Source organism: Hermetia illucens, chromosome 3 (genome assembly GCF_905115235.1).
Source record: "Hermetia illucens chromosome 3, iHerIll2.2.curated.20191125, whole genome shotgun sequence".
Classification (NCBI taxonomy): Eukaryota; Metazoa; Arthropoda; class Insecta; order Diptera; family Stratiomyidae; genus Hermetia; species Hermetia illucens.
The window spans coordinates 69,672,601-69,696,778 of record NC_051851.1 but is presented as its reverse complement, the minus strand read 5'-3'; the positions used below and the strand labels follow the sequence as shown (position 1 = coordinate 69,696,778).

The 24,178-nt window shown below is 40.6% G+C and overlaps 1 protein-coding gene across 2 annotated transcripts in view; it reads right to left on the bottom strand.

Moving 5' to 3' along the window:
• LOC119652950 (serine-rich adhesin for platelets) overlaps nucleotides 1–24,178 on the bottom strand; it is a 321,668-nt gene that overhangs the window by 9,801 nt on the left and 287,689 nt on the right. For both annotated transcript variants that reach the window (XM_038057342.1, XM_038057343.1), the window contains exon 8: nucleotides 1,503–1,985. In XM_038057342.1, the coding sequence (XP_037913270.1) occupies nucleotides 1,503–1,985 (483 nt within the window). The remainder of the gene's footprint in view (nucleotides 1–1,502; nucleotides 1,986–24,178) is intronic.

Sequence of the window (24,178 nt, the reverse complement as noted above, 5' to 3'; positions counted from 1 at the left end):
ATTCATAAATAAGTGGCAACAATGATGGGATCACTCAAAGAAGTGTCGTTGGACCTAAAGTTTGAACGGTGCCATCGGGAAGTGGAGCTGGAGAGAAAGCATGGCAAGGTCAATTATAACCTTACTCAGTACCTGATTGTCTAGATTGCGATGGAGTCCCGGATGACCAAGATCAGAAAAGAAGGAAGGAACCTCGACAGTACTCTAGGCGGGGTGCTGTCACCGGAAAATTTAATCGAAGAATGGAAGCGCGGCAGGAGGATTGGGATGCGATGAACTCAATGATCGCGTGATCCAGGAAGAATTGTGGAAAGCAGAAAAGTTATGAAAGCGCGGTTACGAACGATGTAGACAGAAGAAAGGAGACCTGAAGTAAGCTAACTCCACCCCGTGATGTAATTCCTAGTGGCGGTTTTGCGGAGCATGAGGGAGTGCGGGTAGTTTTAGTGGGTAAAAATCCCACATTGATGTGTCCCGGTCAGTGCCTTTTGAAAAATTCACCACCGTAAAACAAAAAAGACCGACAGATGAATAGGGAGCCGATTTTGATAACATTTTGTTTTACATAGCACCTAAAAAAGAAGAGGGTACCCTAAACGTAGTAAAATAGTAAATTTGATCGACCACGTGTATTATTTATTTCTAAGGATAACATTGAAATAGTGCTGGCTGCAGGGAAGAAGTGCACTAATAATTCGGGACTCTTCTAGTAAAAAGGCAGAGCTTGCATTACTCTTAAATCCAATTTATAGGTAAGTTCTGACTAGACATCTCGTGTCTAGCCAAGTTCGACTGAAAGCTAGCTGGAGAGCTCAAAATGTTGTTGTGTAATCGACCTATTTCCCAGGAGATGACATCCGGTGCTCATCGGGATAAGGCGCTAGTCTGGTGAAGTACTATGACAGCAAGGCGCTATTACTCTTCATCGGGTACCATACCAGTGCACACCATGAGATGTGGGGAACAGTGACACTAACAGGAGGGATGAATTTATTCTTAGCCGTAGAATAAAAGTATACGGTGTAGGAACCTTAACAACACTCGTTATTAGAACCAAGCATGAAGTCCTAGATATAATCCCAAGGAATACTCTCATGATAGGGCGCCGGCTAAAAGGGCACGTGAATATTTTAATAATGACTGAGAGATAAAAGTGATCAAAGGGTTCAAGGATTCAAGAGATTCATGGCCAGGACACTCTGAGAAAATGAAGAACGGTTGAAGGAATTCTACTAGGTGAATTTAACAGGAATGGGACAGTCCCGCCTGTTTAAGGAGAAGTATGAAAACTTAATATCTCACGCGATGCTAAAACACTTGAAAATCCTGTCAGTTATAAGACTGATGTTGACCAGCAGCGACACACTGGTACTATTATCATTATTATTGCCCCGAGGCGCATGTACATATATATACAGATATACAATAGGATGTTATTGGAGTTTAGCCGTTATGTTGGATCTACGGTAATATAATTAACTCACTACTTGCTCTCCACTTACCTTCAAATCTTTACTCCTTTTGCTAATAATCTTCTCTTCAATCAACGCTCTCACCCCAATGCTAGCTGTCTGCAAAGGAGGACCAGGCGTCTCCTTTTTCTCATTCTTCTTGGATTCAGTATCCTTTTTAAAGTAACCACCATGCAATCGCATGTGCCCATTTAAAGCTGGAATATTTTTGAATTTCCTATGACATAAATTGCATTCGACGGGCTTTTGTTCAATTTTAACAATATTAAGGGCGTGTGTAGTCTGGTGGGGTTGGATGATTTGTTGTTGTTGCTGCTGATGCTGTCCGAGCTGCAGTTGATGCTGCTGTTGACTCAGCACTTCATGCTGTTGTTGTTGCCCCTGCAATTGTTGTTGATTACCAATGGATGTTGTTGTTGATGCTACTCCCGTGGCAACTGTTGTTGTTCCCATCGAATTTACATTTTCGCCTGAACTTGATGAGATTTTTGCATGATTCTGCTGAAGCTGTGTCTGTAATGTGAAAGTGAAAAGATTAGGTGCGAGGAGTCCGGTGGAAATATGCAGGTGGGATACACTAAAGTGAAAAATAGTCTTCTACAAGAATCGGCAGAGTTACTGTTCAAAGGAGTAAGATTCAATATCGACATGTTTTCTATGAAATAATCAATTTGTTGTACCCCAAATTGACCGCTATTCCCATCTGAATAAAGGCAATTGATTTACCACGATGATATGGAAGCTCACAATGGTGTAGTATCATATCTTCACAGTCAAACTCCACAAATAGGTAAATGCAAGCTCTCACTATCAATTTCGCGGAAGCAACGAGGTCATGCTATATTGAGACCAAGGATCGATTCCTGTTCATTATGCGATTTTGACATTCCGAATGAAAACCTTCACAAAAACCATTTCAATGTTAATTTTTCAACATGATGGAATATATAATGAAGGCTTTATCCCGCGAACCACAAACATTGGCGATATTTCCTGGAAAAATGCAATTTTCCGATGTTGGTCAGGACAAACATATCAAGCTGACTCCTTTCCGTTAATGTTTACGTTGATTACATGGCAATTACATAATTCCTCCCCCATTTGTCTTTCTCCGGTACATTTGCCTTGAAAGGCAGAGTAAATTGATTTCCCATTTATTTTGACTGCACACACTCTATAAAGGTTGACCAGAAGTAGGACATCTTGAGTTGAATGGAGCACGGTCGATGGGGAAAAGACGGGCTGATATCGACGACAACGACAATTTTTATCTCACAAGAGATTAAATGAATTTCTCATAAATATGATAATCATGAAGGAAAGAGCGAACACTTAGAAGTGCTGAGCTCTAGCATTCCGGACATGGTGACTGGAATCGTAATTTTGGTATTTTTATTCCACACCAATAGCCCTGCAGTGATCTAGTTGGGATTTCGCTTGATTTTTTCGTCCTTTATCCAGTTCTTTTGTTTTTTTTTGGTTGAAATCATTATTCCTTTTGGTTAGTTACCGTAACGAACACACTATGGTGCTTCCATCCACGTCGTGTAGATGGACGCCCCCGTCAATAGATAGGAGGATTATAGGGGCTGCGATGGTGAATGCAGGCATGGCGGAAAAATGTTGCTGTGCCACTTTGAATTAATTTCAGAGCTTTGTAGCTGGGAGGGAATTGAGTGGATTTGCTGTCCTATATGTCCTATTGATACAGTCGCTACATATTAGGTATTATCGGGACGATAGAAATGGCATAACAAACGCCATTCGCATGATTTGTTTTATTCAATAGTCAGCATATTTTTTGTCCTCGGGTTGGACTGTTGAAATTAGCAACTAAGTAGGTCAAATAAGACAAGTTTCGGTTTATTTATGCTGTTGACGAATAAATTATGATTGAGCCCTATTTGTTACGGTAGGATTGGTTATTCTCAGTGGATATTATTTCGAGTTATTTGACAATTCAACTAAAATATTGTTACTATTAGGAATTGTAACAAAAGGATTTCAAACATCTACTAATTCTGACAGGACAAAGAAAAGTTTGAGAATTGCCCTCGTATTATTTTCTAGGATTGTTTGTCAGCTTCCTGGGCATTTCCAGAAATTGACCAGTAAATAGAAGAGGATATTTGTTTGAAACCACGTATTACACGTAAGAATGTTGTCTGAACCGAAGTAAGGACGAATCCCATATTAAATGATGTCATTGTGCTTTTATGTGCAGGCAGCATGTGAATCAACTTTTCGGGGAGTAAAAAATATCGCAGGGGTATGTTGTGTCTACTCCAAATTACGAGCAGTATCATTTCCATTATTCTCCGTAGGAAGTCGATTCATTCTGATCATTAATTTAAGGGATGCTGTACATACCAGATTATAATGGTTTGCCGATCTCTCTATTCCCTAATAAAAAATATTGTTACCGCAAGTTGGGGCTCCAGAAAAAAACTAAACCATGGTCATCATATGATAAAGAAGCAGGTGACTGTAGTAGCTCTGGTGGCACATTGTTTGAGCACAGGCAATTGATTTCCAACTAACCGACAGCGTGTGAGTAATTATGTCGACCACTTTGTGGTGAGCAGTAGATTTAGAAGTTGCCTCCGGGATGTGTGGAACAAGAGAGGCATGACCTCAAAAGGGAACATCATCATCATCTGATGGTTGCTTACGTTCGCTCTACGGTGGGAGAGCTATCAATGAGCATTACTGGAAGTTCAGCGTCGTGCGAGCCCTGACAAAACGGAATTTGTTATTGCACCGGTCAGGGAAGTGCAGAACAGAAGTTTATACTGCATGACAAAAGAGCTTGAATGTGGTCGCAAATCTTTCGGTGATCCTGTGAAGAACTTTAACGGTTTATTCTTTCTCCACGATAACGATAGGTGCAGGCAACACTTCACCAAAGGTCTTAACTGTATCACATCCGATGAAGTTGCTCTCGTGTGGAGAGGTGTGGTGATAGCTAATCACCATTCCTCCAAGCAGAAAGGAAATCATTTCCCCAATTAATGCACTCAAACGGAGTAAAGCCGCAGGGCTTGACGGTCTCCCCACAGATTTATTTACCGCTGCACTTACATTCCCTGCAGATTTGCTACTTCCAGAGAGTGGAAGAAGGGGATAATCGTTAAGATTCCAAAGAAGGAACCCGTTTTGGGTGTCACAGTTGCGTATTCCGTCACAAACATAATAACCAAACAAAATATTGGAACGCATTAAGAACGAAAGCTTGATCCGGATCCTCCTGCATTAACCACATCAACACAATACGGATCATCCGGCCGAGTTTAGATCTTTGGCTCACCTGCTCTCCATCGATTCCAATAGCGCTTTCGATAGTGTTCAAATCTCGCTGGTGGCAGTAGGATTTGCATCGTGACTTGACGTCGGATACCAGTCGACTCAGCTGTGAATGAGTACCTGAGTCAAATCAGGGTAATAATCTCGGGCGAGCGCAATGCTGACCACATTGTCTCCTACAGTGTTCTGTAGTGTACCGTTACGGTCTTGAATGAAGTGCTCTAACACACTTCAAGGCCCTGGTCCAATATGGATTGTTGCGCCAACGATTATTATTATTATTATATTAGATCAGGGCCTTGAAGTGTGTTAGAGCACTTCATTCAAGATCGTAACGGTACACTACAGCACACTGTAGAAGGCAATGTGGTCAGCATTGCGCTCGCCCGAGATTATTACCCTGATTTGACTCAGGTATTCATTCACAGCTGAGTCGACTGGTATCCGACGTCAAGTCACAATACAAATCCCACTGCCACCAGCAAAATTTGAACCGCGACCTTCCGTATGACAACCCAGTGCTCTAACCACTGAGCTATTCGGACAGTTATTATCAGAGCTAAATCCGCTTTCGCTGCCCTGTCTTAAATCTGGAACTTCAGTTATTTCAACATAAAAATCAAGTTGAGACTGTTCTGTCCTTTCTGTGCTGTTATATGGGAGTTGAACACAGAAAGTGGACACGGTCAGGAACTCGTACGCACCTCGATCGGAATGTGAAAGTCGTAGTGACTAGGTCACACATTAAGAAAGGGCGATAATTGCATTGCAGGCTACGCTATGCACCGGAATCCAGTCTTCTAAGAAGGCCAACGACGAGGTCGCTCCAAGGGAACTTGGCACAGAACAGTACAGGACAAGTGTAGATGTCTCAGGAAGTCATGGTGTGAGCTAAAGTACATTTCAGGTAACCGCGAATGATGGCGCGTGGGCGTGGTTGACGCAGCGCCAAGGGTTAAATGACAACCATATACATCAAAAGAATTATCGGAATAACTTCTGCTATCACCTTTGCTCCTGCTGCGAGGTGGTACCATAGGCGAAGAAAACTTGCAAACCCCCTGGCTGTTATACTTGCGTTTAGCGCTAAGGGTAGATACTTTTACTGTAGGAGTTAGCCCATACTTCGGAACTATAAAGGATGGACTGAACCGTACACACCATTAAATGGACCTTACTGGTTGAGGGATCTCCGACTTTAGGCATCAGCCGGCAAATCGCAATCATTTTAGCCGCAGCGTTCTCCATTCAGAATCTGCTCAAAGAAGCTCATTTTCGTGTCTGTTATGATGTCGAGGTATTTTACTGCCTTCTGCGGCAAGACAATGGTTTTGCCAAACTGAATAGGTTTTTTCCAGAGCTAGGGAGAATTCGTATTCAACCATTCATCTGCTAATTCACCGCATCACTATTCTCCGTGTGCAATTTCCAAAGTTCCGGGCCAAGAATGGATCCCTGCGCAGCCCCTCCCCCCTCCCCGCCCGTTTATTTGGCGCTGTCCTTTCCGGGCCTCGTACAGCAGTGCATGGTCATTTAAATCCTTAAGCTCATAAGTATCCGCAATAGGTAGCCCGGAATTTATAAACAATTTTCCAGCACCTCAAACATGTAACACAAGTTCGCAGAATTGAAAGCGTTTGTTACGTCTAGGTTCACAATCAGCTGCATGGATCACTTCCTCAATCGCATCAATTATGGATCGCCCCACTGTAAAGCCAGAACCCTTCCTAATCAGTACAAGCCCCGCAATTTTCATTGGGAGGGGAAAACTCCCGTTGTAGAACATGCGTTAAATGTGCTAAGTTCCAGCACTTCGCTGGGAATACTATCTAGCACCTAGCTGTTTTTTTGTGTTTCATGGACCGGACGACCTCCTCTAATTCCTTAATTTTTTTCCTCGAGAGTGGACAAGGAAAAGGCTCAACACGGTCTCTTTGATGCTCACTGTTTCTATGCGGCACGGTGATCAATGGACACCCCTGCGGTGATAAGCTTCATTATTGAATGAATTGGCAAGTCAGTGGCAGTTCTTTTGTCCGCGCATGAGCCTTGTCGTTCATTTACCCCTCCTAGGAGCTTCGAAAAATTTCCTAATGTTGATTTTCCCGATATTCCACCCGGTAGGTGTTACCGGACATCAGAACATTGAGAGGAACCGTTTGTCACTTCGAAAGAAATGGGCTGATGAGCACTGGGCGCAAAATATTCGAATACTTTCCATCGTTGAACCGCTCACACCAAGGTCCGGTCTATCAAAGGTTACATCAGAGCTATTGCAATCGCTACCAGGGTATCGGAATATATTCAGGACAATAAGTTTTCTCCTGGCGGTCAACTTCAAAATCTGTGTTCCTCGAAAACCCGGTTGGGCATGCATCATTCGTAAACTCTGGTGTTAAAATCTTCTCCTACTAGAACCCGCTCTGCCGTGTTTCTAATCTCGTTCTTCAAGGAGACGAGCCTATTCCGAAAAGCGGACATTGATTTATTCAGTGGGAGGTAAACGCTGCAAATAGTCGTTTCCACACAGCGAACCCAAACAAAGCTATCTCCCCGTCCCCTCTGTCACCCAGCAATGTCAGATATATTAGCATACCACGATGGTGAGCTTTTATCTCGGTACTGCTCGCTGAAAAAACAGTCAGCTCTGCTTGTACCATGTACCCGATCAGTTCATGACTAGTTGGACACTTATGCATGTTTGTGGATGTGGATCCCGGTGCTTGGCTTTTTGCTTTTTGCAACTTTTCTTTGAAGACCTAGCATTGCCGGGTACCGGGAGCATGAACCAGATCTTCTTTCTACAGACCGCGAACACAGAATTTTGAGGACTCGTAAGTCTTTGCTTTGTGCCCGGGTTTGTCACGCTTGTAGCGCAAAGTGCATCGTCCCTACCGCTTGCAAGCTCCTGCTATATGTCCGTAGGCCCAGCACTTAAAATAGCGGGTTAGAACTGCCTCTTAGCTTATCCACCCGATCTTCATTTTCCCGCAATGAAAAAGTTGGTTCGCTGTCTTCTCAGGGACAGTGACAATGGCCAATTTTTGTACTCTGGAGTTGACAGATGTAACTCCCATGTTCATATCTGTTTCACTAACAGGGACAATCCACATTCGTAATTTTAAAGGTGGGGACTACTACTACATCTGGCAGAATGTACTTCTCTTATCGGTCTTCAACCTAAGCTTAATAACTATATCCATATATGAGTCGACTCGATAGATTTAACATTTATCCCAATGTTTTCTTCTCTTTTTCTTTGATGCTGATGTCTTTCCGTAGTTGTCTTTCGCTTTGGTAACTTGGATACTGTTTGGTCCTTTGAATCCTTTTATCGATTATTTCTTCACCGCCTAGTGAGCTGAAAGCCTTGCATTTTGTGTAGCTAGGGATTGTGCTAGTGATGTATTTTTTCCTCAGCCCCTCCTCGGTTGTCTTCATGTTGCTTATGTTGTCATTGTAGTTTGGATTCCAGCTTCAAATGATCCCCGTAATTATCTATGCGAGCAGGGAGGTCACGCGGGTTTCGATAAGATTCCTTAAGGTAGCTTGTGTTGAAAGTCGGGATCACCAGTCAGGAGTTCATCTCAACTGAACTTGCATTGTCAACTTAATGGTGTTGTAGCACCATTGCAACCCTGCCAAGATTATTATCGGAAGCCCTCTCCACGAAATGTCACTCTGCAGTAAGATGACAGAATGTCACAGCCATCAGCCTATGTGCAACTATTCTGCATTGTTTGCCATATCATAAACTCATAACATGTTGAGTCGTCCTCATTATCGCCACTAATGTTGTTTCACCACCAGGTTGATTGGTGGTTACGTGTGAGTCGACTTGGTTCGGGAAAACAAGGATCGCTGCTAGTCTATTTAGCAAAGAAAACTTTGAAGAAGCATACACTTTCCGATGGCTTTGTGGTCGAAGAGTTGTTTAAATTACTTGGGGAGTTGCGAAAACATATAACATACTGACACCATGCACACAAAGTGATTGCTTCTAAATGGCGACCCTAATATGGATAAAAAAGTGAAATTTCCGCGCTTTGGGCTGCGTGTTTTAGTGTAAAGATTATATGCGCAAACCTCTTGTACTAGGGCGTCTACCTCTTTGATATTAAATGGAATTATCATGCTTCCAACCCCATAAAAGATGATTATCATTAATTTTCTACTTTGAAACTCTTTTTTGCGGCAATATTTTGTCAAAAAAACTCGCGTCGATTTTAGTAAAATTTTGTTTGACTCAAAATCTTAAAAAGGTGCGGTAAATATGCTCTGACAATACTTGAAGGACTGAATCCGATTCTGAAGTGATGGAACCTTTTTTGAATCAGACGCTATCGATTTTTGTTTCGATAGCTGAAGAACTCTGAAGGGCAAGACAGCGGAAAGCTCACCCTCTAAGTTGGAGAAGCTAATAGAGAAAAAGGTTTGATTTAGGTCTTAGCTCGCTGTTATGACCAAGTCTGATTGATTCATTAGAGTGTCTGTAAGAGTAAGTATTCAGGGAATTTATTGGCATATCGCCTCACAGATACGATACTAGGAATGATAATTTATGATATAACAGGAAGTAGGAGTAATTTGATCAAGTAGGTGAGGATTGACTCAATAGCCAAAGCGAAAGTCCCCACCTAGAGAAAACTGTTCCCATGGAATGACAGTTTGACAGAATCGGGTTGAGAAAGGGGATCAAACCGATAGTTTTCTTTTCCGGAGAGTTATTGCTAAAATGGTTTTTGTCAATGCCGCAGAAAACTACAATCAAGGGTTTTGCGGATGATTTGGCAGTAGTTAACCTTACAAAGTTTCTGAAGATGTAGTACATTCTAAAGATATAGTTAATAATAGTGTAATACACAAGGGGTTAGATTTCTCGGAGCTTAAATCAGCGGCGGAAAAGTGGGCGATGGTCTTGCCTGCAAACGGTAGAACAAGGAATATGGTTAGTATTCAGGTTGCTGGTTATTTAATAAGTGAGAGTGATGATCGCGAATTTAAGTTTCTGCGGGAGTCCGGATTATTGCTGTGAGAGACTGGTAACCTATGCCGCAACGCTAAAGCATGGAAAGCCCTGGATAATAGAGCAAAATACTATATGCAAGTGGTTCATTTCATCCTTCTCTATGTGGGACCGATCTGGAAGAAAACACTGGTGTGTGACAGTAATCGAAGGTTACAAGTGCTACCGCTTAAAGGCTTCAAGGCTTTTGAGACAATAAAGCGTGGCAAAGTCTGTATTTTATTAAAGGAATGGTCCTGGGATGGATGGATTAATCTCTGAGAAGGACAATATTGCCGATAGCGACAATGTTTTACTGAAAAATTCAAAACATCGGTGGACTGATTTGCTTAGGATATCTTTGCATCCATATCTACATGTATTTGCTATTTAAAATCGCTGAAAATTATACTTAAGTTGCTTCGTGGAAGTAAAACGTGTTCCGTATGGAATCGTCAAGCGAATCTTCTTGAAAGTGAGAGAACCTGCCACTACATGTTAGATGCATACATCTTAGGTATTCGCTTAACATATGTGTATGCAAACCATATATTATGTCCATATACACAAACCTCGAAAAATACAAAAAGGCGGTCCTTCATTCGTAAATAAAAATGCCAAATATAATAATGTATTTCCGTTAACAAAAAACAATATATACGTTTACATTAAGAATATAAAGTCGTATATGTACTATTCAACGTAGAAGTTTTCGAATTCCCCATAGAAATTGATAAGGGTCAATGGTTCCCTTCTTTTCGACGGAAAGTATTTGTTTAGGTCGAAGAAATGTATGAATTCAAGATTTGCCATTCCTTTCAGATCATCCACATAATGTACATTTCTGTATGTAGGTGTTATGCGTTTCTTTGATATTCCGAAATTCCATCTTTTCATTTTTCATACAACTGGCGACAGGAAATCAATATCCTTAAAGGAATAAAAACAAAACTGTATTGCTCTACAAGCACATGGCTGATACCTCGGTAACTCTGCTTCAAGGAAGGTTCAACTTTCTCCACATAAAAATAATATTAGAGATACATAGTATGCAGGACAACAACAAGCACCTGCAGCTCTCTAGATCCATTTTGTAACCACTCTGCGCCACTAGCATCTTACATAATCTCAATTCCATTGAATGACTTCGTAAATACGATGTCTCCGAATAGCATTGTCACTTAGGAAACGTTCCTTTTACATTTTTTTATCCGACATTGTTATGAGATGAGGAAAGTTTTTTTCAGAATGGAAAGTCTAGTTTGATATAAAAGAATTTGCTATTTATTCATATTCTTGTTTTAATGGGTGGTCTCGGAAGACAGATTGTGGTTCAAAGTCTTCGCATGTCTAGATACATTTTCTGCACTAATGTGTTCCTTTACGAGTTGACTTCACTATTTATTTCTGGTTCAATGGAAAGGCGCCTGCACATTCTCAAATTTAATGGTGATCGTAAAGATTACGTACTTGCATACTTTGTGTATGACTTTCAGAACATCCAATTAACGATTGCATCTTTTTGTATAGATAAAATTGTATCCCTGTGCATGATAGAATAAAGAGGATTCGAACCTCTTGTTAAAATTATTGACCGTTTTAGAAATTAGAAAACTTCAGTCCGCAGAGAAAAGAATTGATTTTCACCTTAATATATGTATATGCAAATGAAACCGGGAAGTATGCGTATTGAATATTTATTCAACTCGGCAAATGGAGGATATATTCTCGAATTTTAGGATCCCTAGTTTCCGACTTACTTTTTACTCCCAAGTTCTTTGGACATGAAACGGGCGGATGACCAAAGGTGTACTTTGTTAAGATAGGCGCATTTTAAAGTATCACTTTGAATTGTCGTCAATGCAACGTAAGATACGGTACATTGACACTTGATTTAAGCGTGGATCTTTTTATACTGCAGCTGTGGACACAATAACTGTCAAAATGATTACCTGCTTCGAAAAGTACTTATCGAGACGTTCCATTTGGCGGAAAACGTTTTACACATACCCAATGAGTCAGTACGAGAACAGACAATCAGAGCCTTTTCAGCTCTCAGAAGAATCTTTGGCGGTCCGGATAACGCAGGATGGAGCAGGGAACCTAAGAAACCTCTACTGAGCCAACATTAACAACTGTATTGCCAAATACTATTTTCACTCACGTGTGGTGATTCCAGGACAGACGAAGAAGAATGAAAACGGGTCTTTCACACCTAACATTGGGAAACCTGTGTCAACTGGTCCACTTATCACCAAAAACTACTCCAGCCGCAAAACATCTCAGAACGAACAAACTTTCTGTTAATAATAAACTTCAATCCAATGATCCTACATTAAATAGCTGAATCCCAATGCCGCCAGCATGACATCCTCAAGAGTAGCATAAAACCCACTTCGATGGGTCCCGCACTCTGTAAAGGCCTCGTCGCCATACGAGATGTACCTCACATAAACAAGTTTAATAGACTGGTTCTGGCTAACCAAGCATTTGGGTGGAAAATTAGGGCCCCCTCCCCTCATCATAAAGATGCGGCGCCAACCAGTTCAATAAACTAAAAGTAGTAATTATAATGTAGCCGGTTTCAAGTCTGGTTGGTCCCTTCAGTATGTTCGACTAGGCTGCGAATATAGTGGACTAAGAAAATGAACCTTTTTGTCATCGGGCGAGATTGTAACGGGGAGGCAAATAAAACATCGTACCACCCTTGTTGCTACCAAGATTCATCGAACGTTTTTCGGTATACAAGCATGTGATCAGTTCTTCATTACTACTACCAACCTAGGCTATCATCAGGGAGCATGTTTGCCTTCAGGTAATCCTGGAAATTGGTGCCCAAGAGCCGATGAAGGCAGACGCGGTGCATCAATAACATCAAGCCACATCACGGTTTTCTTCAACATCCAGCTGAAGTCTCCGCTGAGGTTCGGGATGTATTCCGAAATTCTCGGAAATGTATCCTTTGTATAGACCAGGTATTCCTAGATTTTATGCATTTCCGTCTACACCGAGACTTCAGTCTCAAATCCATTATGAGACTATGTATTGTGGTTCAGTTGTGGCTGTCAGATTGCATGATCAGAATATTCGCTTAGTTAGTTTAAATGACCGAACAGATCCTACGGATGGAAAATTCTTTCCGAAAGTCGACGCAACCCTTTAAGGCAGGCTCATCATGTTGGTTCAAATCAGCAATGACAATGCTAGCAGAAGGGTCAAAAGCAAAGTGTAGGGGGTTTGCCGCTACTGTGCAATACCCAGAAAATACCTCCAACTCATTAACTTTCCATCGCAAGCAGTCGCTCGTGACGATGCGGTATAAATCACTCTTCAGAAGGTACATGCGAGAAACCAACGGAGCCTTTTCAGACCACTCAACGGATCCTAACAGAGTGTCCAGCTAGTAAAGTTTTCGGCGGTGACGGAAGAAGACTCTGAGGGTTATCCATAATAATGTAGTGCTACGCACCAACGAAGATTTCCGGGACAGAGGAGCCTAGCGACAAGACAAACAGCTATACACAATTCAAGAGAGATAATTTGAATTTCGAAGTTGGTTCTAACAATAATTTGTTTGGGTATGTGATTAAGAGGCATGGTGCCTATGACAGTAACAATGACGACATGTTTGTAGATTTCTATAACTTTCTTCGTTTCTGCAATTTGACCATCGTTCAGCAGTTGTAAACTTCCACCTCCCGTCATCCATTACTTCTAAAAGTACGAGAAGCACGGAGTTGCCTACACTATAACAAAAACAATTCCATCATTATGTTGCTCAAAGAAATAGAAACTACCGCAAAATGTGAATATCTCGCTACCACATTTCGCTTCATCAAAAAAGAGCTGGTGGTCATAAGCCTTTTCGCCTTTCGTGAGTGACTTCATCTACGCTAATGACGATGAAGAGGCGAGGCGGAGCCTATCACAATATGACCGAGTTGGTCTCTCTGGGGCTAAGTGGCCTACAACAGTGAAGAAAGAGTGCAAACTACTCGGAATATCATGAGCGAGTTGAAGCACATTGACTGAAACCAAGAATAATGTAGCCTAGTGGATAATAAAACCCTCTTCCCCACCGCCCCATACATACAGGATAATGGAAAATATGATATATAGTATATGGATGTATTTGGTATAGGAATGGGAATCACCAAATAAAGCAGAAGAATAATCAGAAATCCTACGAACTCTTTTGGAAAAACATTAGCTTCGTAATATATGTACAACGAGGGACTTGATTGAGAGATTTACAAGGTGAGAGATCGGAGTGTCCTCTCTACCGAACCACGCAGAATTTAAATACAGAATAATTAATTAATTTTAAGTGAGAAGATCATTTCTGTTGAAAAATTGAAATTGAGGCAGTTTTTGACTTTGTTGATCCAAACAAATTTTGCTGGAAGAAAATAGAACCGTTACAGTTGTGTTAAGCTTTCTCAATTTGTAAGAGCCAAACTAAAACCACCACCTAGCAATTATTTCACAACTCATTGAATATAATCATTTTCGTGTAGTTCCTACTGTAGCTAAGATTTTTTTTTAAGTATCTGAATACGACATTTAAAGAAAACCTTACTGCACTTACCACCTGATGTCTAGCATTCGACTAGTTGCCATCAAAAAAAATATTTTGCCAGCTGTGAATTTGGACTAAATAAAGAAACGCAATCCAATCCAATCTCCGCAATCCGTATTTACAATATTGTAAATCGAAACAAAGTCTTGGAGCCTCTTTACAGAATCGAATTGGAACCATCCAATTGCAAACTGGAAGCCCATAAAACGCATCCGATTTTTAATCTGCGGTATCTCCCCCATCGAAAAATAACCACCGAAGAATCTTTGAAAAGGTTATAATGCTTACTTCTGAAACAAGCCTAACAGATTAACACAATGTCAGCCATGATCCTTTAATTCACATTCAACGATACGAACCATCCTGAAAGTCAGGCTCATGATGAAAAACTAGTGTACAAATTATCTGCTACTGACATCTATTCGAGTGCTGCAAACAAATTCGGGACTTTTTTGACACTGGACAATAGCTGTAGGAAGCTGCAAAGCGAAACATATTCACTGATGTTCCGGACTAGTCAATCCAAAAGGAGTTTATTTCATCTGGGCACTCAACTTACTGGCTGACTGACGGCCGCAAAACTCCTATTCTAACCAATTTCTCAATTACGAAAAATATTCGTCGAGAAACGATTTCAGTTAAACCATGGTATCAATTCTCACCTGATCATTCTCCTGTCATTACACATATGTTCAAACAGCATTCGAGAGGAAGCTAATCGATAGCTTTAATAAACAAATTTATAAACTGGTTGGAATATCGGAAATATTTAAGTTTTGACTTAGTCAATGGAATACCTTTAATTTCCAAGCGTGACATTGACCTAGCCATTGAAAATTTCATCAACACCCTATACTTAACTGAACTACTATTCACAAAACCAAAGGATAGCCAACCGATACAAAACTTCAGGGTATATCCTAGAAATGACCCACAAAAAATGAAATCTTAGACGTGTATGGAAAATGCATTGTTCTCCGAGGAAACAGAAGGATACGAAAGAGAAGCTTAGCTTCGACAGCAGACAACAACTTGGAAATACTAACATAAACTCCAAGGACCGAAACAACATTCACCACATTCGCGCCTAGGAAATGGTAACTCGTAGTGATGCTAAACAAAGTACTGGACTGGTGACCCATTTAGGAAATGTTTTTATACCCAACCTAGTGAAAAACATCTGTTAAAACGAACCTCCGCTTCAGAGTTGAGAATCCGGTCCCTAAATGTGATCACGACAAAGTTCCGGATAAAATGGTTAAATAACCCCCACTCCACGCCACTAAGCATCAAATTAAAATTTTCTACGCGATGACAGGTATCGCTCACTTCCCAAACATGTGGAGAACTTCTGTTCTAATTACGGTTGAAATGCCGGCTGAAGATTCAACCCCAAGTAACATCATGTCATCCGATAAGCCTGCTTCCTATCTTATCACAAGTATTTGAAAAACTATTGGCATCAAAGATTCTGTCATTGCTAACAAGTCGAAATGCAATCACCGACCATTAATTCGGTTTCCAAGAAAAGCATGATAGAATAGAACAGGTTTATCGTAGTTTCCAACCAAAAGAACATTGATGCCTGTCTTTTCCGATATCGCCCAGGCTTTCAACAGAGTATGGCACAAAGGGCTATAGGAAGATAAGAAAAATTCGATCGGCAAATATCTATGTAAGCTATCTTGAAGTCCAATATAACAGGTCGGGCATTCCCATTAAGTTTCAAAAGCTCACATGCGAATATTATACTATCAAAGCGGATGTCCTCCAAGGATGCATACTACGTCCACTATTGTATTTGATATATGCTTCCAAACTACCAGTTAAAGATAATCTGCTTATGTCAATGATTGCGGACGACACGGTCATCATTAGATCTCATGACAACCCTGAGGAGACCTCCCAATTCCTGAAATTTTTTTTGAAGAAACTTGAGCAGTGGCTGATAACATGGAGATTCGATCGAATGAAATCAACAGCTGCCACGTTACATTTACATTAATTCCGAAAAAGTGCCCGGCTATTTCGTTAAATGGAATCAATATTAGACAAACTGAATGTCAGATGTTTTGGTTTCCACCTCGATCCAGCCAGCTCTAATCATACGATCCAGTAATTATCATTTTCATCACTGCACGTTTAAGACACAGAAGAGTTTGTGACACAGCAGGGTTAACAAGATTCGAAATTTATTTCGAATGTTGTTAATTCGACTGTCAGATGCCGCTACTGGTGCTCTTCACGGCGAAGTAGGCTTGGAAATGAAATGTGAAAAATAATTGAAGTTTAAAAAGTGGAGATAGATATAAAATTTTTCAATGAAGCAGAACTAATTATAAAAAGTTGAGAATTTTTTCGACTGAGAGAGTCTCGCTATCTATTCCTTAGCTTTGATAGAGTCTCACTAATTATTCCTTAACTTTATATTAATGAAATTATTTAAGCTGAGTTTCTACGTTTATTTTAAAATGCCAACGCTCCGAATCGAAAGCAGTTGCTAGTGATATTCATATCTAATATCTAGAAGAATCTTGTAATTTAGTCGTATCAAGGCTAAGAGTTGTTTCATACATTTACTACGAGCGTATTCATACGATCCAGCATCAGCCGCTTCGGATACAGCTAGGAATGTGTCAGCCATGCCATCGTAGAAGCCAAAAACACTTGTCTCCTTGCCTGAATTTTATGGCGGAAGAAAATTATTGCACATATACGCCGTTTCGCGCATCACAGTTTGTTTGTTCGTAATGTATATTTAGGACGTCAAACTACTCACTTTAGTGTGATATTGACACTTAGTATTTTGGGTTACAGCAAATTTACACAGAAAAGACAACTTTGAGCTACTGTAACTTTATCAATAATAGTACGATTTTGATCAAATTTCATCATGCTTCATACTATAGTCTATATTACTGCCTTATAACTCTAGGATAAACTTAACGGAGCTTTCTAATCAATTTCCCGAAAATCTAGAAGTACGCTATTATTAACTTAATTTGCGTAGACATCCATGATGATTATGATGATCATGATTTTCTATAGATTTTTCGGTTTGGTAGGTTCTGGCAATAGGTCCGTTACATCCCTTCCCACTCTCCCCCCACTATTCCAGCAAATGTCGAAACTAAAACTTCGAAAAGCACTAACCATATCGTATCACTTTCATGTGATACCAAATATGGCTACATTCGGAGATAAAAAATTTACACCCAAGCTTTTGCAGATTTGAGTTCCCTTAAACTCAACGTAAAAAGATGTAACTTACTGCATATGCCGGCGTTAATAGTTCCCACCGTAGGACCAACATTCGGCGTACCCGTTTCTGAGAATAATGCATGTGATAGACAGACAGATAAGCAGAGAGCCAGACAGACAGAGTACCTAGTGCCGTTGGCGACTTTCTAATTGATAAGCTTTTGTGCTGCGAATCGAATAAGAGAATGAAACCCTGCGACATGCGGAGTCGGACAAGGGTCCGTCCTAGGCACAGTCTTGTGGATTATTATGTATAATCGATGATTGATACTAGTATGTTCTGCTGGTATGGTCTCCATTAATTTTGCGGACGGCATTGCGGAGGCGGTTACGTTTCCTTGAAGAAGTCGAGCTTTACGCAAATGAAGCAGCCTATGATATTAAATCCTGGTTGGAGAATGTTGGTCTATTGCTCGCAGAACATAAGACAGAAGTAATACTTATTACCAAGCAGAGAAAGTATACGTCCATGAAAATTAAAGTTGGAACACAAACGATACGTTCCAAGCTTACGCTCTAGTACTTAGGCGTAATGATTGATCAGTTGTGCTTACACAAAAATTTTCCATTACGCAGCTTGCCTGATAGCTGGAATGAACTCGATTGATATTCTGGCGAAAGAAGGACAACGTCTTTATGATCGAGCGTATCTCACCGGAGAAACCTCTGCCCGTCGGCGGCAGCTCGGACGAACTGAAACTATCCAGGAGATGTGGGACAAGTTAGAGAAAGGGCGATGGACCCGTAGAATCACCAAATATCATGGAATATTTGGAATTGTAGCGACCATACGGCGAAGTTGGTTTCGACCTAACACAGCTGTATTAGGTGGTTTCCAAGCAAATCTCCATCGATTTGTGGATAACGATTCGTCATATTGCCAGCGAATTTGGCGGTGGACGTAGAACACATTTTATTTGGCTGCCCGAGATTCGCAGCTCACAAGGTAGCATTGGAAGCTACAAACGGGAAAAAACATTTTGCATAGTATGTTGAAGTCGAAGGCGTTATATGTAGACTGAAGTCGAAAAAGTAATATCAACCATGCATAAGAAGCTTAGGTAGGTAGAAGTGAGCCGGAGGAATGAACGATAGAGGAGCCCGAATATGACAGGAGTACGATAAAAATCCGTATCTAGCCTCGCGACGTGTACTATATGAGTCCTGCGGGGAGAGTGCACGGAGAAACAGGCACTTTTAGTGAATAAGAGCCAACATAATGGTGGTGCGTTATTCTGTTTCTGTGCGAGTCTGGAACCCCTGGTGCTGGATTGTATGAATATTCTCAACAACAATTTTTTCTGTCTGAAACGTGCAGACCTGAACACGCTAGCTGCGTATGAATAGAGCTGTACTCGGAGAAGGTACATCGAAGTTAAACGAATACAAGTAAGAGTAAAAGTAATAAGTATCTACTGGTCAACCAAATGAAATTCTAGTTTATCTCTAGACAACAAGTTTTTTGTACAAGTCATGAATAAATCCATCTGGACCTGCGGAATTGAAGTTGGAGCGCACCAATTTCCAACCTCAAACTGCTCTGATCTTTCGAATAATAGAAAATGCCTCTTGGTTCATCAATCATAACAGCTTACATCGAGATTTAATGAGAGGAGTCATAAATGCCGAAATATTTACATAAAAATATCATCATCATCATCATCATCAACGGCGCAACAACCGTTATCCGGTCTAGGCCTGCCTTAATAAGGAACTCCAGACATCCCGGTTTTGCGCCGAGGTACACCAATTCGATATACCTGAAAGCTGTCTGGCGTCCTGACCTACGCCATCGCTCCATCTTAGGCAGGGTCTGCCTCGTCTTCTTTTTCTACCATAGATATTGCCCTTATAGATCATCCTCAAACATACGGATTAAGTGACCCGCCCACCGTAACCTATTGAGCCCGATTTTATCCACACCCTGACGGTCATGGCATCGCTCATAGATTTCGTCGTTATGTAGGCTACGAAATTGTCCATCCTCATGTAGGAGGCCATACATTCTTCGGAAGATTCTTCTCTCGAACGCGGCCAAGAGTTCGCAATTCTTCTTGATAAGAACCCAAGTCCCCGAGGAATACATGAGGACTGGCAAGACCATTGTCATGTTCAGCATGAGCTTTGACCCTATGGTGAGACGTTTCGAGCAGAACAGTTTTTGTAAGCTGAAGTAGGCTCTGTTGGCTGCCAACAACTATGCGCGGATTTCATCATCGTAGCTGTTATCGGTTGTGACTTTCGACCCTAGATAGGAGAAATTGTCAACGGTCTCAAAGTTGTATTCTCCTATCCTTATTCTTCCTGTTTGTTGGTTGATTCGTCATCGGTGCTGACTTTGCCACCATATATTTTGCCTTGTCTTCATTGATGTGCAGCCCAAGATCTCGCGCCGCCTGCTCGATCTGGATGAAGGCAGTTTGTACGTCTCGGGTAGTTCTTCCCATGATGTCGATATCATCAGCATAGCAAAGAGGATCGTAGCTCTTGCATTTACCTCAGCATCACGAATCACTTTTTCGAGGGCCAGATTAAAGAGGACGCATGATAGGGCATCCCCTTGTCGTAGACCGTTGTTGATGTCGAATGGTCTTGACAGCGATCCTGCTACATTAAAATATATCGAAAAAAATGAAAACTGACCCAAATATTCTTTTCAGAAAATTGTTGTTTTGTTTTTGAGTGAAATGACGGTATTAATCTATCCTTCACCTTAGAATACTGTTAAGGCTAACCTTTTATCTATCAGAAGTTCTAAACCCTAAAAAGGAATTTATGTTTTGTGTTAAACAAAACCTTATTAAAATCCGAGTCCGGATAGCTGAGTGGTTAGAGCGCAAGGCTGTCGTACGGAAGGTCGCGGTTCAAATCTCACTGGTGGCAGTGGAATTTGTATCGTGATTTGACGTCGGATACCAGCCGACTCAGCTGTGAATGAGTACCTGAGTCAAATCAGGGTAATAATCTCGGGCGAGTGCAATGCTGACCACATTGCCTTCTAGTGTACCGTTACGGTCTTGAATGAAGTGGTCTAACACACTTCAAGGCCCTGATCCAACATGGAAACGATTATTATTATTAAAATCGATTCACTGTCTGTCTATCTGTCACATGCACTTTTCTCCAAAACGGCTAAACCGATCCGAACGGTGGACGTTGAGAACTATTAAATCCCACGCATACAGTGAGTGACATAAATTGGCATACAGTTTAGAGGGGCGTTCCCCTTACATGTAAAGGAGGAATGTAAATTTTTTTTTCATCGAATATAGTCATGTGGGGTATCGAATGAAAGGTTATTATTATTGACGTAAATTGCAAAGTGCGCGCGTAAGGATTCAAAATGTACACACTTAAGGTGAGACAGGACTCATTTTCGGAAACAACCCACCCAGAACTCCGAAAAAAAATCAGGGTGGTGGGCTTAGGTGAAATCTAGGCCTCAAAATATGTCCCATTCCGAGATCTGCTCAAATAAACTTACTAATACTATATTACCAACTTTTAGAAACTGGCTAAAAAGACCCACCTTAAATTCATTCTAGGACTTCCAGGGTTACTGCCATTGGCAGAAATGAGCGATTTAAATATCTCGAGTTGCGTTATGCTCCTCACATAGGGAACCACAAAACCTTTATACTTGAAGCGTCAAGTATCCGGTTTCCTAACTTGTTTTTGTAATCAATAAAATTCGATTAAATATTGTTCATTCTGCAAAAAGTCGAAGATGCAATGATAAATGAAGTTGTAGAAAAATGTAAATGTTAACTTGCTACTAATTTTGTATTATTTGATGCATTATGTGGTATTCCAGCCTAAAATATTGTGATATACCTCAGTATTATACGTCATTTAAGTACATTTGGGAGTAACCCACTTTACGTTCAAATCGTTATCAAACATAATTTTTGCTTGAAACAATATAGTCATGAAACCCACACCATACAGGAAACATAAACAAGAGTAACAACAAAGAATATCCGACAGTAAACAGGAAACGATAACAACATATCATCTGTACGTAATTTAATACGCGATGATCACATAATACGTTGAACGAAAACCATTCAGCCAAGGATTCCAGGACAATCGTCAGAAATTAATATCGGAGCACATCAATATTTATGACGATAATTCAATTCGCCTTCTCCCCAATGTAGTTGGTTCGTATTCGACATTTGTTCCTGTCTTCCTGCAGCCCCCACGCTCTTTTAATATTCTGTCAACTTTCACCCGCATATTTCGTTATTCTCATCAATTTCCCATTCTATGGAGCATCCTCCATGCTTCTACTGATTTCTGCTGCTCCACGGTGGCATTGCATATACCTAATCAACAATCGGCCTTTCGAACTTTATTGAATCTCGTTTAGTTTTAAGGCTAGGACAGGATCAAATCGATAAAGTTCACGGGGAATGCAGGATTCACGTAAGGAATATATCTGCCCCCGTGCATAGCGTGACGAGAATAGCTTTTTAAAGGTGTGTTTTCTATCGGGAGCGGTTAGGCATTTATAAAACGAATGTAACTCAAATTACACATTTTATCCTCATCCTAAAATTTATAATCCTTTCCCTGGAAAATCATTCTTTTGCCAAGTCTTCATTTTCTGATGTCACCTGCACAATTTTCTTCTAAAGATAAGTAATACATTGTTACATGGATAAGAGAAGTGAGAGGTAAGTAAGACGGCATTACATTGACAATACAAGTGTATGTGACCATTTGATTTATGAAAGACTTTTAAAAAAGAAATCATTGACATGTTGCCTTTCATATCAAAAAGGACTGGAGCAAGAACCATGAAAGGAAAAAGGAAAATTTGCCATAGATTAAAGGAAGAAAAATTGCTGATGTTAGTCGAATGGATGGCAAGTCGGATTTGGCCCGGGCGAGGGGTGCAAACAGTTAGGCAAGAACAGAATGGAACTGAAGGAAGTGGAAAAATCGCACCAAGTGGGACTAAGCCAAACAAGGAGCAGACAAAGGAACTAAAACGAAACACTTCGATAACAAGAATCTTTCTTTTTCCCGAAGAAAATAAGAAAAATCCTTAACTTGTTTTCTCTCATTTCTTGTCCATGTTTGAATAAGGGTTTATTGTCTGTAAGCGGATTTTGGCTCCCAATTAGGTTACAAGCTTACAACATAGCCTGCGATGCTATGGTCCGGATATTATAAGCTGTACTACGTATGTACAATATTACACCCAAGCGTCCGAATACTACTTAACAGCTTAAAGACGTTCTCATTTTGAGTGGTTTGTTGTATTCTTACAGTTCCCTACCAACTACGAGCATGTATTCCTGGGGAATTGTTATATTTTCGAAGACGAAATTCCTGTTTCGTACATACATACTTATACATGCTTGGAACAACAAATAAGAAGAGAAACCGTAGCCGAGAGACGGGGATGAAGTCAAACACCCGACACCACTCGTCTGAACCCAACTGCAAGGGGGATTCGCACTCGCATCGAAACCAGAGACACTGTTATATAAGTACATATGTATACACACAAGTACTTTTTCTAAGTAGATCCAATAAAAACCCACATTCGGCTTCAGTGGAAGCCTCTTAGGCTGAGTTTCTTGACCTTCCGATAAAATCCATAGAAAGATAAAGGTAAAAAGGAAAGAAATCGACAAACAGATCCCAAAATATTATAATCAGGTCCATAGAAAACTCGCATTTTTATCTTTTTTCGTGATCCATGAAAGGATTTAATAAAATGTACAATATAAATCCTAGAATTATCCTTCCGATTCATTTTCATATTTCTTAGGAAAGCTTGTGCTACTTCCGATTGGATCCTAGTTGTCAACGAAAAGAATGTTGGATTTTTGTCCTTTCTGGTTTTTATCTTCGCTCCGTTTAGATATCTCCCGCCACTGTGTAGTCTATAACTTGTATTCTATCGGCAATGTCGTAAAGGATAATCTTTGAAACGGGGCGAGAAAAATCGATTGGACAATTTCTTAAATCAGAATGCAGAGACCGATAGAATTAGGGCAAATATAAAGAAAAATCTTAGTACAGACTTCTTTCATTTGATCGTTAAGGATTATGTGGTTGAGTCAACCGTTGACCTAAAAAGAAAATTGGTCTTTTGCCTAGTTGTTGGCTGATTCTTACGTATTGCTGTATCATTTTCCGAACAACTCGAAGGAAGGATCGAAGGGCGATTTTGCACATTATCATCAAACTCGAGTCAATAACTCGCGATTTAATTTGAAGAGTTTGTTTTCGTCCTTTAATAGTAGGATGTTCTAGTGTAGTACTGTCGTGACATATAGCGTCCATTGTACACAAGAACAAGGAACATACGAAAGCTATTTAAAGAGCTACAAACTTAATCATAAGAAAACTATTAAGAGACATTATTTGGAGGTTTCCGAAGTCTTTCTCAACTTCCCTAGGCCAATGGCAATCATTTTTGGTCCCAATTTGGTTCCAATGGTTTGGGATATAATTGGGAAATGTCGGTATCAGAGGTTATTTGAACGAACGTCGATATGGAGGACACTTTGATGCCCGATTTTTTGACTGAGTAATTTT